General features: G+C 39.1%; 1 protein-coding gene across 1 annotated transcript; it reads left to right on the forward strand.

Moving 5' to 3' along the window:
• The first annotated feature begins 3,009 nt into the window (after positions 1-3,009).
• Positions 3,010-18,366, forward strand: GJB7 (gap junction protein beta 7). The gene is made up of 2 exons (XM_012750977.2): positions 3,010-3,120; positions 14,129-18,366. The coding sequence occupies exon 2, from the start codon at positions 14,156-14,158 to the stop codon at positions 14,960-14,962; it is 807 nt and encodes a 268-aa protein (XP_012606431.2). The 5' UTR covers positions 3,010-3,120; positions 14,129-14,155; the 3' UTR covers positions 14,963-18,366.
• The last annotated feature ends 1,481 nt before the right edge of the window (positions 18,367-19,847 follow it).

Below are 19,847 nucleotides of genomic sequence, written 5' to 3' on the forward strand. Positions count from 1 at the left end.
GAACAGAGTCCCTGAAGAGTGTCTGTCAGCTAGGGAGAGAAGAAGCAGAGAGCAGGGAGAGAGCTCATGACTGATCTTTAGCTGTTATTAGGAAATTGCGGAATTAGATATTTTCCTGCTAGTTCAGCAAGGCCTCTGCTTTCATTTTTCTTTTAGTAAATTCAAATAAGGAAAGAATGAGATAAAATTCTAGGCTTATCTGTCACACAAATATAACTGTTGTACTGTATATACAGTGAACATATCAGTTGGCTCTAAATGTTTTCTGATATTGCACACTCGTTTTCTTAAGTAAAGATCCACAAAATGCTGAAGAGTGAAATATGGCCTTTCATTTTTTGACTCAACAATAAGAAAACTAATTAGGTCTGGAAGGCACATGCATCCATCAACTTAGAGCCCTGTCAAACCCTGAAAGTTCTGAGACAGTGGTAGCTAAATTGATGTTAGGTAGTATGTGAATTCTTTTTTCTTAGGAAAAATACAATCTCAAAACATTTCGTGGACATGGAAATTGCTTATAATATATTTGACACTTTAAGTGCCAATGTTGAAAATGTGAGTCCTTTCAATTGCTGGGAGGAGCCATGGTGTCTGGCTAAGTCCTGAGCTGGGACTCTGTGGTCTTTCTATTTTTATTTTATTTATTTATTTATTTAGAGACAGAGTCTCACTCTGTTACCTGGGCTAAAGTGCCGTGGTGCCAGCCTAGCTCACAGCAACCTCAAACTCCTGGGCGCAAGCAATCCTCCTGCCTCAGCCTCCCAGGTAGTTAGGACTATAGGCAAGTGCCACTATGCCCGGCTAATTTTTTCTATTTTTAGTTGTCCAGCGAATTTCTTTCTATTTTTAGTAGAAACGGGGTCTAGCTCTTGCTCAGGCTGGTCTTGAACTCCTGACCTTGAACAATCCGCCCGCCTCAGCCTTCCAGAGTGCTAGGATTACAGGTGTGAGCCACTCCACCTGGCCTCTGTGGTCTTTCTTAACAGAGTGATCACCAGGATGGGTCTTTCTGCAGCCCGCATTCTTGTGCAGTTCATACAGTAGGACACAATGGGCCATTTAAAGGCTCTGGCTTATACTGTCTGGATCTGCTGTGGGTTGTCCTCTTTGCTGCTCATCTTGCATGATCACATTCTCACACTGAAGAGGCATCTATGAAAACTAAAATTCAAAAGAAACAGAGGAGAACAGGTTTATAATATTCATCCCCTTCTTTCTCCAGTTCTGTTTTCTCTTATTTTGCTTTATCTTTCTGACTTCAAGATGATGTTATTTCTATTCTATTACAATATTCTACTCTTTTTGTGGTCTTTATTATATTTGTTTCTCCCAAACCAAAAATGGAGGTGGAAGAATTAAATTTCTTTGTCAAAAGTGTAGCAGAGGCACTGCGTAGCAGAACACACCGGTGATCCTGCCCCTCATTCCATAAAGATCTGACTTGTATCCTGCCTATCTGTAGAGCCTTTAGTGATTTCTTCCTGCCCCTGGAAGTTTCTCCTTCCTCCAGCTTCTATGTGAGATGCTGCAAGATCCTTGAGGAATCTTTGTCTAGAAAATCACACCTCTGCCATACTGGATCATTGCATGCCACCTTTGTTTGGGTTAGTGCTGACATTATCAGAAGGCTGGAATCCCTGAATCATCAGTGCCTGGGGATTCAGTATGGTCACCTTCAAGGCTGTCCCAGTGACGGATGACGTCAGCCCCACTGTTCAAAACAGAAGGTGTCTTAGTACAAACAGGTAATGTTTTAAGGTCATGGATAAGGTTCAGTGAGTACTAATAATAAACAATTTTTAGTGTTCATCCCTTTCAATTTGAAAGGGATGAACAATTCCAGAGATAAGGCTTTGGGGGTCTTATTGAGATAGCAACCTTTTGGGAGTTAGAGCCATACTCCGGGATCCTGGGATCTCTGTAAAAACAAAACAAAACAAGATCTGCTTTATTGGATAGGGAGAAAGTATATTTGGTAATTACCTAGTAACATAATTAATAACATAAATTGATGGTTAAAAAAGTAAACTGTACTCTTTGAATTTTGGATTGAATATATGGATATATGGAATAATTTCAAAGGTCTCAAACATTAAGAGCAACCAGAGAGAACCTGCACTGAAACTCACAAGGCCTGCACATGTGGACATCACAGTGTAAAGGAAAGAGCTCTGAGGCTTCAGTTTCATCCCTAGCTCTTTTCTATACTTGCTATACTGGCTCTGAAACCTAAAGCAGGCCACTCTCTCTGCAGTTCTGTTTTCTCATTTCTAAAATGAAAGTATTAAATTTCATGGCATCTAATATCATTTCCAACTGTAAAATTCTGTTTCTGAGCTATTCTCATTCCAAGAGGAAATAATTTTGTTTTCATTTCTATATGTCTCTAATTTTAGACAATCTCAAGCCTAGAAGTGGTTCCATAAAAAGATAAAGCCCTTTAAACCTCTCTCTCTCATCTATTTGTTACATAGGCAGAAAATGTCTGTTGCCAATGATTCCTGAGTTGGGAAAAGTGACTTTTACTTTCCTCTCTACTCCCGAATTGTTAGATTTTTTTTTTTCGTAATCATATATATTTATAAAAAATGTTAACACAAAAACTAGGCCTTTTTAGTTTCTGGATTTCTAAGAATAGGACATATGAAGTAAAGTTAAACTCAGCTCATCAAAGATAAATGACTTAAATTGTTCTTTTGCCTATTATATTTTTATAGATTGCTTTGAAAAAAAAATCTTAGACAAATCATTTGAAAAGATGAAACTCTCTCATTGTTCCAGCTTCTTTCTGTGGATGGTAGCAAGGTTTTATAAAAAGGAATACTCAATGAACTGCATGCATGTGACTTTGGATTCTTTTTTTCTCTTCCAATTTCTCTTTCAATGTATACTGTAAACAGCAGAGATCCGAGAATTCTCATCTAAGTTATGAGCCAAAACAAATGATCAGGTTACACCTGTTTGGCTTACACTCCCTTGGAAACCATTAAACTCCATCTTCCTGAGCTTAAAGCACTAGTTCGCTCTCAGGGAAATACTATAATCAACTCATGCTTTTTTTCAGTCAAGTGAGTAACCAACTGGATCTCTTCTAAATCTCCACATCTGTGTCAAGAGGTGAGTTAAGCTTATTTCTCTTACATAGGATTTGTCTATTTAATGGGGAAATTGCATTTCTTGTAATTGAGTAGTCACTACTTCTTTGTGAAAAGTTTCAGTGAGAGAAGTGATCCAAATTACTACAGACTTTGATGTACTCCCATTTATTTTTGTGTCGCATCACAGATGCCCCTTCTGGGTGAGCTGCTGGGAAGTAAAGTTGCCCATTTGGAATGTGTGATTGACTTGGGGGCTTTTGGAAGCTGTGGCCAAAGAGAGCGCAGGGCCAGAGCACAGACCTTGTGGGCTAATGTGAAAGAACGGGATGAGGGGCCATGGGGCAGCACAGGACTTTTCAAAGCCCTTTTCCGTGTGAATTGGGGGCAACTTTAGCACTGCTTCTACTAGGGGATCCTCTAAAAAAGGCAATGCCTATTTAGGAAATTAAGACACCTTGCGAGTGGTGTGTGTGCACCTGTGTTAGCCTATCTGGGTACTATACTTTTTACTCAGTTGTTTCTCATGGATTCCTAGTATTAAAAATTTATTTTTTTTTAGCATATTGTTATTTACATGTATAAAACCTAAAACTAGACATAGAATTCTTAGACTTCTGTCTCTTATGTATCTGTATTTACAAAAGAAAAAAAATCAAACATTCAAAATCAACAAAATAATTAAAATTAAAGTTTAGCAGACAAAAGATATCATTTTGCTGAAACTAAATTACTACTCACTAAGAGAATTGGTTGCTGACTGCTTCTAGAGGCCCAATTCTTTGAAGCCAGGCTTGCAGTTCCATGGGCCAGGTGAGGGCTTGGTTCTTGTCCACCACTCCTTTCCATTCAAACTACGAGCAGGCTTCGTTTATGCTGCACGTCCATCCATCGTGGATTCATCTGGCTTTCTGTGGAGCACGACCATTGTGTGCTGTTTCTCATAGGCCAAGATCGTTAAGGATCTGGTACTTAGTTCCAATAGGATTTTAAGCACAATGTAAATGTTTTGTGTAAAGGGCCAGATAGGAAATATTTTAGACTTTGAGATCCATGCTGTGTCTGTCACAACTACTCAACTCTGCAGTTGTAGTGTGAAAGTAGCCACCAGAAACAGTAATCATATTGGCATGCCTGTGTCTCAAAAAAAAACTCATTTACAAAGCAGGTGGTTAACTGGATTTGGCCTGAGGGCTATCTAGTTTGCTAAACCCTCATAAATAGGAGTATGGAAATGCTGGAATCCTGTGGCAGCCCTTGGTTATGAGCTGCTCATTCACCATTTCTGGTTTTTTGTGTTTTTTAAAATCATAGAAATAATGATGCACACATAAACTTCCTGTAGACCCTCAAGAATATGACAACAAATCCTCTGGGGACCACAGATTCTGGGTTTGAGAAACATTATTTTAGGGATTTTCCAAATAGCCATCTCCAAAAAAGAAAAGGCCTTGTATTCAAACACTTAAACAGTTAAAGAGTCTGTAAGTGCCAGCAGGTGCAATAGGACTCATAGGTAGAGAGAAGCCTGTGAAAGGAAATTGTTTTCTTCAGGGGTTAAATGATTTGTGTGCAAGGTAGGACAGAGCTATGAATGGACCACAGAACCCAGTGCTCCAGGGGGAGTGGAGACCAGCCGTGCAGGACCAGCCTGCTGGATTTGCTGTCGACTTACTGGGGGTCTCTGATGAGTCTCCTGCCTGAGTTTCGGCTTCTTTATCACTAAATTGGGGGTTGTGCCACACATGGTACTTACTACCTAGGATGAAAGTAAGGGTTGGAGATGAGATGCTGTGAAATGCTTCAAAAATGGTCAAGTGCTGCCAAGGATAGGTGTTATTATTACTAACAGGTGAAAGGGGCTGGGTATAAAGGCTGATGGCTTTTTCAGGAATTGTCACTGCCAGTCTGCAAGGCAGCTGGCAATCCAGTGTTCCTCAAAGACGAGTTTCAAAACAGCATGTTTTGATAATTGCAAAGCAGTTCTCAGGCTCCTGGTAGTGCAAAGGGCTTTGGGGACAGTACTTGTGCCCATTCAGAGTACAGAGAGGGCACTCGGTAGGGTGGCCTTGCCTCTCTTTCCTCCCGGAAGCCAATAGTGTGGGGAGAGAAGTCCCTGGAGTTGCAAAGGCCCACCCTGCAATAAGAGAAGAACAGGTGCGTTGTTCAACAAGGTTCTCAACGGTGTCACGGTAGTCAGGGACTGGTGCTCAGTTACAAAAGGTCAGAAACTCAGGTGTATAGTTTACACAGAGCTGAGTCTGCTCTAAGGGATTCACCCACATTAGCCAAGCCCAGGGGAGCCTGATTTATAAAGTGCATCTCCAGTAATTGAGACTCTTGTATCTAATCTCAAGAGAATGTCCTTATTACAGCTTAAGGAATCTCAGCAAGAAAATTACTACTCAGAAGGTTGCTTGGTAAATTGGACTAATGAGAATCAAATAATGTTACAGACATTTAATCCAGCATATAGAAAAGCCAGATGAATTAACTATCTCTACCCCTATGATGTGGTTATTGTGACTCATTTTCTGAACCTAAAGACCTGCACTCATTCTCACTAGCTCTGACAATAGCTTAGCATGTTTGTAACAGCAGTTATCCCAGAAAATTCAGCATCCTTGGCTGCAGAAGAGTGACTGAATATTTAGTATCTGTACATTATAGTCTTTCCCCTGTATACAGAACTATGTAGACACTGAGAAGATCTATGTGGTTTCTATTCTTCTATACTTCACATAGATCTCTACTCTTTTTATCCTTTGCTGCCATGTCATTATGCGAGTCACAGGAACACAGGGTTGATTTGCTTCTACCTGTTTTTTCATTTACTGGCTACTTTACTCCGGTGCTATCTGGTTGCTATGATTAGATCTAGGATTTGCCAAGTTATCCCAAGTATATCCCAGGAACACATGACAGATGGTCTCTTTGGGATGCATTTCTTCTACAAATGGCGAATAATCCTTTCCCATGATGGCCTTTACTCTTTTCACACTTAAAGGAGGTAGTTGTCTCCAAAGTCTGAATTACTTAATTTAGTCTGATTGTGCTCTCACTCCAGAATGTTGTTGTTTATGGAGGCCTGTGATTGTGCTCTTAATTTCTCTTCATCAGTCAGTAGAACTTTGAAATAGGTGGTGGAAGCCTTTTGGCTGAGTTTTTGGGGATCCTTTAAATTTTAAAGATTTGATGATGAGGATATTTAAATTGTTGATATTTATTATGTTCCAGGTGCTACCCTAAGTGCCTCAGAGGAACTTACTAAAGCTATACTAATGCAAGTTCCTTCCAAGAGAACAGAATTTGGCATGTCTAAATTTATTTCCTCTAGATTTTAATTGGGTTTGAATCCTGTAATACAGGAATAGTTATTTTAAACTTTGGATTTACACAATTCTTTGACTCCAAAATCCCCATTCTGAGAATTAGCCAGGTATCTATTGTGAAGAGAAAGTTTAGAACAATCAGTCAGTAATTACTACTGGAGGATTCTAACTTATCCCCATAGTGCATGCATGCGCCATGTCACACACCCTGTCTCCATTTCCCAGACATATTGCATTTGGGATTTTTAATAAAACTATGAAACATTTGAGTCAATAGTGAGGCAAATAACGAAAACTAACCATTGCTTTAAGTTTAACATTTAAATTATTTGAGTAAATAGAAATGAATGGACATTTTCTAACCATAAATATTATGAGCTATAACAGCAAAGAAATATGAAAATTAAGTTTTCATCTTTTACCTGAATTTTCTTAGGTGCTCAATAGGGAGAGTTAAGGCCCTTGAAGACCATATGAGTGATTTATTCTATGGCAAAGAGCAAAGAAATTAGAGATAATATTTCACATGAGGATTAACTTTCTGCTTCTTTAGCTAAATTTAGCTAATAATTACTTAATAAGCAGCTACTCTAAGCACTTTGGAGGATACAAAATGAACAGAAAACACGGTCTTCAACTCCAGGCAACATACAAGCTTCTTTGGGGAGGAAAAAATACAACTGAGACTAGTTATGATGTTATGTTATCAAGTGCTAAAATATATGCTAAGGTTTAGGGGTCACAGAATCTGAAGAGAGAAAAATCACAATTTGGAAGATGGCAAGGAGGTGGTAGGGCTTGAGGCCAGAGAGGAGGGAGGAGCAGCATGAGTAAGAGCATGGAGATGGGAATAACGTGAGGGCCCGAGGTGGGGAGACAAGGTGCATGGGTGGGGAGAATGAAGCAGCTGAGCAAAATGGGTGTTGTTGAATGTTGGTAGACAGAAGGGTATAAGATTAGGCAGGATCTTGAATGTTAAGGTGGGAATTTGACATTCATTCCACAAGTATTATAGAAGCCATAGTAAAAAGCAGAGAAATAACAAGATAAAAATAGCATTTTAATCTAGCAGTTGAGTGCAGAATGGCTCTTAGGAGGGAGTCTGGAGACTTCTCCCACTTACTTTTCTTATAGAGAGGAGGCAAAATCGTCTGTATCTCAGATCCAGCTAGGAATTAGAGGAACAGGGGACCTCAGAATAGGGATGCTGAGTGTAATGGAGAATGGAGAGGCAGAGGCACTTAATTCAGGCAGAGACCAGTGAGACTGAGAGTATAAGAGAAAGAACGGTTGAGGTTGCTGTTTCTGGGAAAGTTTCTGAGTCCTAAATTCAATTAAATTTCAGATAAACAATGAATAATTCTTTTGTATAAGTAATCTCAAATAGGCTGGCACACACTTATATGTTATTTATCTGAAATTCAAATTTTACTGGGCATCCTACATTTTTATTTGTTCAATCTGGCATCTGTGGACCCTTCTCTTAAAGACAATGCAGTCTGTACAGATATTAATCACATAAACAAGTGATTGCAACTTATAAGTGGCATGAAGGAAAAGAAGCCAATATTATGAACAAGAATACCAAGGGAGACCTAATTTAGATTGGTGGGGTCAAGGGAAGCCACTCTGCTTCAGGTGAAGGGGAAAAGAGCATTGCAGGTGGGAGGAACGGAATGGATTTAGGGGACTAAAGGAGAAACCGAAAGGAGAGTGCATCTCGAAATCCAGTGTACTTTGGAGAAGTACAGGATAAGGTGGGAGAGATAGGTAAGGACACCACTACACAGGCCTTTGTTGTCCAGGTAAATATTTGGTCTTTTTCTTCCTACCCCAAATGCAGTGGAAAGCCATGGTAGGGCTTTAAGTAGGGAAATGAGACTATGTTGTCTCCATTTTAAATGTTACTCTGATTATGGGATGGATAATGGGATAAGAATGAGAAAAGGAGTGACAGGAAGCTATTATGGTGTTGCAGGCAGGAGATGAAGATGGCTTGAATTAAGGTGGTGGCAGTACAGGCAAAAAGAATGAAAAGTTTTGGAATGTGTTGAAGGTAAAAACTCTGGCCTTGAATGTAGATTGAATGTGTGGTTTAGGGCAGAGAGAAGGATGACGAATTACTTCCAAATTTCAGACTTCAACATTGCTTGGATGGTGGTACAATTTCCTGAGCACTAGAGAGGATCAGTGTTTTGGGTAGGGGGCAGAAGGTGAGTAAGTACCAGCAAGAGTTCACTTTTGGATATTTCAAGTTTATGAGTGTGGGCATGGTGGCATGCACCTGTAAGTCTCAGCTACTTGGGAGGCTGAAGTAGGAGGACCACTTGAGCCCAGAAGTTCAAGATTGCAATGAGCTGTGGTCATGCCACTGTACTGGGAGTTAAAACAAGACTTTGTCTCTAAAAGTAAATAAATATGTTTGTTTATGAGATGACATCCTAGTGGAGATGACAAGGAGGCAATTGGAGATCAAAGATGAGCGTGGAGATACATAATTTGCAGAGTCACTGACATGTAAAGGCAGAAAGGATTTAAAAGGATTCATCATATGATTTTCCTACATGGAAACCTTCCAGGTGTATATTGATTGGCTTGATTTGTAAACATTTATTCTATAAACAGCTTTCTTCAATTATTAAAAAAACCCACATACATATGAAAGAGTGATGGCTGTTTGGTTTCTTAGTATGTCTTTTTTGTTAGGTTTATTTTTCAGATTTAATTTTGTATTATACATTCTTATTGTAACAAATGTAACACAGAAAAACATTATTAATATTTTGTTCTTTCTTTTTTTTTTTTTTTTTTTTTTTTTTTTTGAGACAGAGTCTCACTTTGTTGTCCAGGCTAGAGTGAGTGCCATGGCGTCAGCCTAGCTCACAGCAACCTCAAACTCCTGGGCTCAAGCGATCCTCCTGCCTCAGCCTCCCGAGTAGCTGGGATTACAGGCATGCGCCACCATGCCCGGCTAATTTTTTTTTTTTATATATATATCAGTTGGCCAATTAATTTCTTTCTATTTATAGTAGAGACGGGGTCTCGCTCTTGCTCAGGCTGGTTTTGAACTCCTGACCTTGAGCAATCCGCCCGCCTCGGCCTCCCAAGAGCTAAGATTACAGGCGTGAGCCACAGCGCCCGGCCTGTTCTTTCTTTTGTCCTTATCTCTGCTCCCTAAATAAACTGATTTCTTTAAATATTCAGGTTATATAGGCCCCTATTGTCTCCTTATATTTTTAGTAGGCTTCTCCCACACATTTTTTTTGAACTTTTTTTATGAACTATATATAACATAAAAACTATATATAACATATATATAGTTATAACATATATATATATAACATATATATAACTATATATAACATATATATAACATATATAACATGAACTATATATAACATAAAATTTTCCATTTTAATTTTAAGTATACAATTTGTTAGCATTAATTACATTCACTGTGTGGTGAATGTACAATTATCACCACTATTTCTAAAACTTTTATTACCCTAAACAGAAACCTTGTAACAATTGAGCAATAACTCCCCAATCTTCCTTCCTTCCAGTCCTTGGTAACCTCTAATCTACTTTCTGTTTTCATGAATCTCCTGTTCCAGATACTTCATGTAAGTTGAATCATACAATATTCATTCTTTTGTCTCTGGCTTCTTTTACTTAACATAAAGGCTTCAAGTTTTATCCATGTTATTGCATGTATCAGAATTTTATTCCTTTGTATGGTTGAATAATATTCCATTATATGTATATACTACATTTTGTTTATCCATTCATCTGTAGAGGGATACTTTTGTTGCTTCCACTTGTCAGCTATTGAAAATAATGCTGCAATGAATATTAGCATACAAGCATCTGTTTAAGACTCTGTTTTCAATTTTGGGGGGGCATATACCCTAGAAGTGAAATTGCTTTAGTAGTTTGTATATATTCTAGATATTAAATCCTTATTAGATATATGACTTACAAATATTTTCTCTCATTTTTATAGATTATGTTTTTACTTCCTTGATAATGTTCTTTGATGCACACGTTTTTACTTTTGATGAAGTCCAATTTATCTATTTTTTAGTTGTTGCCCATGCTTTTGGTGTCACATTTAAGAATCTATTACCAAATCCAAAGTTATTAAAAGTTACCTTTATATTTTCTTCTAAAAGTTTTATAGTTTTAGCTTTTTTTTTTTTTTTTCCTTTTTTGAGAACAGGTTTCACTCTGTTGCCTGGTCTAGAGTGCAGTGTTGTCGTCATACTCCTTGAATTCCTGGGCTAAAGCAACCTTTCTGCCTCAGCCTCCTGAGTAGCTGGAACTATAGATGTATGCCACCATACACAAATAATTTGTTGTGGTTTTTTAAAACATTTTTTGTAGAGATGGGGTTTTGCTATGTTGCTGAGGTTGGTCTCAAACTCCTGGCCTCAAGTGATCCTCCCACCATGGCCACCCAAAGTGCTACGGTTACAGGCATGTGCCCCTGTGCAAGCCTTTAGCTCTTATATTTAGGTCATAGATCCATTTTGAATTAATTTTTTTAAATGGTCTGGGGTTGCGATCCAATGTTACTCTTTTGCATGTGGAAATCCAATTGTTCCAGCATCTTCCCCCTACACCTACCTTTAATTTAGATCAAATGGGGAAAATCTGCAACTTTCCAAAATTATTCCTGATATTGAGAATATTGAACATTTTACTTTCTAAAATGTTTGATTAATTGATTTTTCCAAACTAAATTCCTGTGAAGTTAACTGCTACTTCTTAAGAGAAAGGAGAAAGTCATAGGAAAACTGGTACATTAGAATTGGTAAGTGGAACTTTTAAAAAACTAGAAGTGATCTTTGGCAATTTAAGGAAAGGGAAAAATTAACAGCTCTTATTAAAAATAAGGAGAAAATCTGAAATTGTTATTAAGAGATTAAAAACATTGTGCTAATGACTTGACTGATTTCAAATGCTTATAGGTTGTGAACTAAAATAAAATTTTAAGGCTCACCACCCCCCACCAGCTGACTAAATGGACCCCCTCATGGCCAAAGGAATATCCTAAAACTAAATTGACTGCCAGGAGGAAGGAGGTCAAATATGCCTTATCATGCCACCCTCTCTTCTTTGGGACATCCTTTATAACCCACTAACAGGCCTAAGGCTATGCAAGACAAAACTGTAGGTCCTTAATTTACACAACAAATCTACCTTGGATGGCTTATCTCTGATAACAGCTCCTTATGTTGAGACATTCTAAGCCTTTAGACAAAGCTTCATGTCTTTAACCAATTACAAGCCAAAGAATCTTTAAACCCACCTATAACCTTTAAGTTCCACCCCTTGGAGATAGCCCACCTTTTTGGGCAAGAGATGCTGCTAAGCACCTTGCAATGCATAGGACAGCTGCTAAACCAAAGAACTATCCAACCCAAAATGTCAATGGTGCCAGTATTGAGAAACCTTCTTTTGGAGTAATTAAAATGGATTTGAACTCTGCTCTGCATCTTATATTATGACCTTAGGAATGTGCCTTCAGTGTCTGCTTTCTCATTTGAAAGAACACCACCACCACCACCATAAAACGCACAAAAAGACAAAAAACAAAACCACCTTTCAGAGTGGTTGCAAGAGATCAACTCAAAAGCACAGAACAGGATGCTGATCATATGATGAGCCCCAAAACAACAACAAAAAAATCATGGCACATCCCACAGAGTCCAATGATAAGACAATATGGAAACAGGTAGTGCTAGAAAGACAATGTCAATGAAATGAAAAAGAAGGCTTCCCAGATTCTCAATAGTTTTTATAGGGAAAAGAGCAAGAGATGGAGAGAGGTATAAGAGAATTAAACAGCACTGGGGCTGTACTAAGAGGGGAGGAGAGCAGATGAGGAGACTGGAAACAGAAAGTAGTGGGAGTGTGGTACAGGTGGGAGGGATTTCAGGAGTGATTTGGAGAGGAATTTGAGAGAGATTCAGGAGGAATCCAAGAATTTGGTGGGCAATTTAAAAAGGATCATGAGAGAGGAGTCCAGGATGAATACTAGATTTCTGACTTGGGTGTTTGGGTGTTGGTGAGGCCATTCAATAAGACAATGAAATCAAAGGGCAGTGAAGATAATAATTCAGCTGTAGATGTATCAAAGTTTGGAGTGCCTGTGGGACATGCAGATGACAATCAGGACGCAGTGAGATACGGGTGTCTGGGGAGGAGCCAAAGATTTGAGAGTCAGGAAGCTGAAATAAATAGTGGAATCCATGGGAATGAATGATATTCTCCAGGGAGAGGACACAGTGTGAGGTAAGAGCAGAGGACGGAACGTTTGAGAGCCGGACAAAGAAAACTAAGATGGAACAATCAAGAGAAGCATAACAGGAAGAGAAAGTAGAGCAGTATGGAACTCAAGGCTGAGAGTGCTTTGGGAACTCAGGGCAGGAAACAGTGTCAAATGTCACAGAAAAATTAAATAAAATCCAAAGGGTCCCGAAGATTTGGTAGTTGGGTACTAATTTTAGCATGAAAAGTTAAGTACAATGATGAGCAGAAAAACTAGACTCAGTGAGTTGAGAGTAAATAACAGTTGAAGTATTACAGAAATAAAAGATAAAGAGAGACTGTCAGAAACATAAGCTATGAAGATTCTCCTCCCCTCAAACAGACAACACTTAAGCATATTTATATGCTGACAGGAAGGGGATGGTGGAGGTTGAAGATACAGACTATAGAAGAGGGAAAATGGATAGATGAAGAATGGGATGTAGAGCTAGAATGATTATTTTGAGGTAAGAAGACAGAGATCTTTCCTTCCAAACTGGGTAAAGAAGGTAAATTAGGGCCAGGCGTGGTGGTTCACGCCTGTAATTCCAGCATTTTGGGAGGCCAAAATGGGAGGATTGCTTGAGGTTCAAGACCAAACTGAGCAACAGTGAGACCCCATCTCTACAAAAAATAGAAAAATAAACCAGGCATGGTGGCACACACCTGTAATCCCAGCCACTCACTGTAATCCCTGCTGCTACTTCCGGCTGAGGCAGGAAGATGGCTTGAGTCCAGGAGTTTTGAGGTTGCCATGAGCTATGATGATGCCACTGCACTCTAGCCCAGGCAACAGAGTGAGACCTTCAGTCTGGAGGGTAAGGGAGTATGAGCTGAAAGAAGTTCATATTAGAGAGCTTCATTTTTCACTATCAAGTTATAGGCAAGCTCAGCTGCTGATATGGGAACTAAAAGGAGGTAGGGGTAGCAAATAATTCTTAATGTATTAATGAATTAGAGAAAGTGAGTAGAGACAACAATTTCAACAACCTGGCACGTGAAGGGCATCTCATGGTACCAGGGTCACCTTGCAATTCGTAGCTAGTTCTTTCCAGATCAGAAACATAACTCACTCACCTTTAGAGGGAAGCAATAAACTAGAAAGATCTTGCCAACCACACGATTTTTTTTAAAATGAGAGAGTGTGTGGGATGATCAACCGAATTTTAAATTAGAGTAGGCATGTGATAAATTATGTCTGTGGACCAGTCCATCATCTTGTATGAAAGTGAGCATAGCCTATGGGATTCTTAGAGAGCCTACAACATTCAGAGTTGTTACAATGCAGAAATTGGAGTTTGTCTTCCATAATCCCTCAAACAAAACAGTAGAGATGATCAATAGAATACAAATAAGTGAATCATGTGAAATTGTTTTCTTTTGCAGAGTCCTGCAATTTTTTGAGCCTAAGTCATGAGTTGGATGTTCCTTAGAGACCTCCTGAGTGGAGTAAATAAATACTCAACTGGGATTGGGCGGATTTGGCTGGCTGTCGTGTTCATCTTTCGTTTGCTGGTCTACATGGTGGCAGCCGAGCACGTGTGGAAAGATGAGCAGAAAGAGTTTGAGTGCAACATTAGACAGCCTGGTTGTGAAAATGTGTGTTTTGACTACTTCTTCCCTATATCCCAGGTCAGACTTTGGGCCTTACAGCTGATCATGGTCTCTACGCCTTCGCTTCTAGTGGTTCTGCATGTAGCCTACCGTGAAGGTAGAGAGAGAAGGCACAGAAAGAAACTCTATGTCAGCCCAGGCACAATGGATGGGGGCCTATGGTACACTTATCTTATCAGCCTCATTGTTAAAATTGGTTTTGAAATTGGCTTCCTTGTTTTATTTTATAAACTGTATGATGGCTTCAGTGTTCCCTACCTTATGAAGTGTGATTTGAAGCCTTGTCCCAACACTGTGGACTGCTTCATCTCCAAACCCACTGAGAAAACGATCTTCATCCTCTTCTTGGTCATTACCTCATGCTTGTGCATTGTGTTGAATTTCATTGAACTGAGTTTTTTGGTTCTCAAGTGCGTTATTAAGTGCTATCTCCAAAAATATTCTAAAAAATTCAAGTCTTCAGTTTGTGAGTGCCACAACCTCAGATATGTTGAGTGTGGTGAAATCGGGGCCCCTCCCCTACTTCAGAATCACCATTCAGCTTTGGCCATAAACACATCTCAGCAACCTGAAGCAAAGCTACTTTGTGATACAAAAGAAGGTTAAAGAAAGCCTGCATCCGGCTAAGCAAGACCTAAGCTGGGTTGGAAAACAAAGGGTATCAGCCTTAATATCATTTGGGAGGAATTTTTTATATTGTTAATATGCTCTCAGTTGTGAATACTAGCCAGAGGTATCATTGTTTTGTTGTAGGGTTTTCCATTTTATGGATATGAGTTATTTTTGAATAGTTTACTGCAAATTAGACTGAAGAAATCCAACTAATAACAGCATTCTTTTAAGAGCTTAGATCTGTCAGAAAAGAAGGAAACCCTCTCTACTAAAAATAGAAAGAAATGAATTGGCCAACAAAAAATATATAGAAAATATTAGCTGAGCATGGTGGCGCGTGCCTGTCTGTAGTTCTAGTTACTCGGGAGGCTGAGGCAGAAGGATTGCCTGAGCCCAGGAGTTGGAGGTTGCTGTGAGCTAGGCTGAGGCCACAGCACTCTGGCCTGGGCAACAGAGTGAGACTCTGTCTCAAAAAAACAAAACAAAACAAACAAAAAATAAAACAAGGAAACCCTAGGTTGGTTTTCTATTTTTTGTAACTGTCTCATTACAATTCATGCACAATGAACTGGAAAATATAAAAAGTGACAGTTCTGACAAATGTGATAGCCTCAACACTGAAGTGGAGGCACTGGCGATCTTTCCAAAGTGGCAGCCAAGGCTCCATTCACTCAGTCCTACTCGGTCTTTGCAGAGAAAGGCTATGGTGTAGGGTAGAGTCGCAGCTAACTGAGGGCACACAGAAGCACAACCAAAGAGAAGGCCCAGCCTGGGGGAAGGGCCACCTGACCCCAGGCCTACCAGTTTAGGTATTGTTGTAAATAAGTGAACATGGGGAGAGGGAAGAAAGTCATCATTTTAGTGGTCTCCAAATTAAGTTGCAAGTCTTACTGGGAGATATCCCACTCAAGCCTGAACCAGCAGACATCTGAAAAGGTTACAAAGGGGAAGGTAGGTCCCACAGAAAGCAGCCCAAAGATAGGGAAGAGGGGAGGCCACAAAGAATGTGCTCACTTTATAATTCCTTAACACTTTTCTTTAACTCTAAGAACATTGTAGTATTTTTAAAATGTTTGTATTGTTGGACCTTTTATAATAAAGAATTCACAATGTACTATATGATATGTCACAGTTTGCCTATGTTTCACCAGTGCAACTCCTTCTTGGACAGATAATAGACAGTGTACTATGTTGTTACATTGGTGCAAACAATGTTATTACTTATCTTGAAGACTAGAACTTTCTTCTACTTTTCTATTTTTTTTAAAAAAATCACAAATATATTCTCTTTGAATTTAATACTCTAACATACGTGAATTTCTCAAGAATAAAAATGAAGGTGTTTTGCATTGCTCTCTGGCTGTTACTGATATCTTTACTTGACTGCACGGGGTATGATTATTCTGTGAAATAAAACTTGTCCTGATAATTTTAGAACAGGATTTGCAACACCGCTTGGTAAAGATAGTTCAGAAATCATTCTTCTCCCTTGGGAATTTCTTAACAACAAGTCAGTGCATAAAAATGTGATTTTTAACTAAAACCAAGTATGTCATGTCTTCCATGCCCTGCCTTCTTTAAAATAAAATGTCTCATTACAATTCATACACAGTGAAGGTTATTTGGGTCATTATGTAGTCTACAGACCATGTTACCAACAATTGTCATAATCTCTGTCTGAAAGACTGTGTCCTGGACAACAGAGAGAAAGATAAACTATGTGGTTTTCCCCCTTCTTTACTATACACCACAGATCACTGCTGGACTTACAAGTTTACAACCATGTACTTTACCATTTGACAGGGAAACATCTAGCCTCATGAATGCAAGTAACCATGATTTGATTTTTTCGACAATAGGTGGTTAAAGAAATTTAAGGTTTTTGAGATCCTGATCATGGAATCTAGAAAACAGGGTTTCAGTGTGCAGAACTGGAATGAAGACATGGGACTTTTTCAGTGTGAGGATGAGTTTGATGCCAAAACTGTTTCAGGGGAGCTCAGTCTCTTCATACAATTATGACAAGCTCTGCCCAACAAAAAAGGTTTGACTGCTTGGACAGGTACATTTTTTGCATTTCTACCTTGTACAGGGAAGAAACTGAAAGGTAATGTGAGGAAGGGCCATGGAAATGAAGATGTTTAAATAGGAGGGTGAATGATTTTTCCATCTTTAAGCATTTTTGATAGTACCTTAACTTACAAAATGAGTTGCCTGTAAGAACATTCTGAAGGCTTTCTTGGTGTCAGAGAAGACCCAAAGCATTTGATGGAGAGAAATTGGCAGTTTATTTCTATCATTTTTATTCTCTTTTCAATAAATTAATATTTATTGAGTACCTGGGTGCAAGACACTGTGCTATGCACCTTCCAAGATGCAATGCATAATTCCTGCTCAAGAAGATGTCTACTTTCACTAAGGATCATGGAGGGAAAGATGGAGTATCTTATCTTGAACTCCTGAGCTCAAGCAATCCTCCCACCTCAGCCTCCCAGAGTGCTAGGTTTATAGGAATGAGCCACTGCACACGGCCCTTGAAATGGAATATCTTACACCTGTGTCCTGCTCTCACTGCATCATCTCACTTGGTCTTTCCTGAAACCTTCTGGTGCCCTTAGAGCAGACAGTAACCTTAGAGATGAGGAAAGGCTGTCACTTCTGTCAGGTACACCCAGCTAGTAAAGATAACCAACCTTAAATCAGTTTCCTGCCACACCAGGCATTCCAGATCACTAACCAGAAGCAAGCCACTTCTGACTTGCAGTGATTATTCTGACTGTTCAGCACTTGCCCCCACATTCTTTCTGATTACAGACCTTGCTTCTGGCCACAGGGATTCTTCTCACTGGAGCTGGCAGGAAATTTTTTCAAGCACTTGTATGAAAGAATGCCCAGAGCTACAAGTGGCCATGGGTCGTCTTCCTGAGGGACTGTGAAGATGAGAGAGGAAAGGCTTGAGAATGTCTGAATTCTTCATCCCGTCGTCCCCAAGCCTGGGTCCACCCCTACCCTTTCTGCAGTTTAGATTCATGAAAGATAAATTCCTTTTTGCTTAAGCTGGTTCAAGTTGGATTTCTGTCTTGCAACTGAGAGTCCTAATAAAGCCACCTTCTTCATAAATTTCTTTCCTGTATAATAGCAACAAAAAAAAAGTAGAACACTTTTCTTGTACCCATCTTATAAGTATTGTACCTCCTAACCTTCACGTGTGTATACCTATGTTTGTGTAAATGGGGGGAAAGTTGTAGAAGGATTTTAACACTGGTTACCATGGGGGTGTGTGTTAATCTTTTCTTTATAAATCTTTTGTTTCACATTACTTTTGTTAAAATTTTAATAAGTAAAACAATTTAAAAGCCCAAAGTGCCCTGTCTGTCTTTGTTCTAGCTCACATCCGATTACACATGACAATTTTCTTAAATATCGATGCCAATTTGTTCCGTTTACATTTTATTTTGTTTGTATATTTAGTACTGCTCAAAACACAAAACGCAGGGGGCATTCCACAGCTCTTTAAACAACTGATTAGAAAAGCAAGAAGCAGTAGTGGAACATGTGGAGACAAAAAAATGTCAGCATTTAGTTGAATTTTATGACAAAAACCTGATGGAAGTGTTTTGGGAGAGACCTATCAGGAATTCTTTCTCTAATATAAAATTGGGCCTTTTTCCACAAAGTAAATCTTCCTTCAGCTTTAAAAGACATTTGTGATTATGGGGAGTTCTGAGAATTTTCCATAGACCCACCTTGTTTCCACTGTGTCAGACAGTCCAGTAAAAACTTTCCTATTCTCTCCACTTGTACTTGCCATTAAACTGGCACTGACACTATGGTGCTCACATGGTAGTAATATTCTCCAGAGATTAGGGGGTTGGACAACTAAAGGACACGGTGAGCATTGCAGAGGGGAAGCCTCTAACCCTCGCTTGGGTGAGGCAAAGTCATAAAATGTAATCAAAATGTTTATACCCTCATAATACCCTGAAATAAAAAAATTAAAAAATTAAAAACTTTCTTATTCTGAGATTGCCTTTTAAAATACTATAATGTTCCCAAATATTGTTTGAAAGCACAGCGAAATGAGTTCCGGATGTCACCCACATATGTAAACATTCCCATCTATTTAAAGGTAAATTATCAGATCTTTCCCAGCTACAGAAAATTAATTTTCCATAAAATTTGTTTCTGTTAAAAAGGAAAATGAAATAATATTGTTTAGAGAAAAGGAATACATGTAATTTCTGTTAATACTTTTTAATCTTAGAAAAATTTCAGACATGAATGCCACCTATTAGAGCAGAGATGGACAGAATGGCTGTGGTGCAGAATTGGGGATGAATCCTAGGAAGTGGAAGAAGTGCACTCTAGATTCCTACCCTTCATCATAGCTCACAGCAACCTAAAATTCCTGGGCTCAAGCGATCCTCCTGCCTCAGTCTCCGAGTGGCTGGGACTACAGGCGCACACCACCATGCCCAGCTAATTTTTTCTATTTTTGGTAAAGACTTTTGCTCAGGCTGGTCTCGAACCCTTGGCCTCAAGGGGTCCTCCTGCCTCGGCATCCCATTATGCTAGGATTATAGGCATGAACCACCATGCCCAGCCTAGATTCCTACTCTTTAGGAAAGGGTCACTATTAAACTCTGTGCTATAGATTGGGGCCAGAGGAGACAAATTAAGCAATGCAATCACCACATTCTTACCTAAAAATGTTATTAACTAAATTGATGATCATCAATCCTCTGTTCTTAAAAGAAGGATTAATCACTAGGTTAACCAAGAGCTTTCGTTTACAAAGTATTTATCTCAAAGAAAAGTGCAGTAATTTAAGATTTGACTTTCTGTGGAACATAAGCAAACCTAACTAATCTTTTCAAAG

This window comes from Microcebus murinus, chromosome 5 (genome assembly GCF_040939455.1).
Source record: "Microcebus murinus isolate Inina chromosome 5, M.murinus_Inina_mat1.0, whole genome shotgun sequence".
Lineage (NCBI taxonomy): Eukaryota > Metazoa > Chordata > Mammalia > Primates > Cheirogaleidae > Microcebus > Microcebus murinus.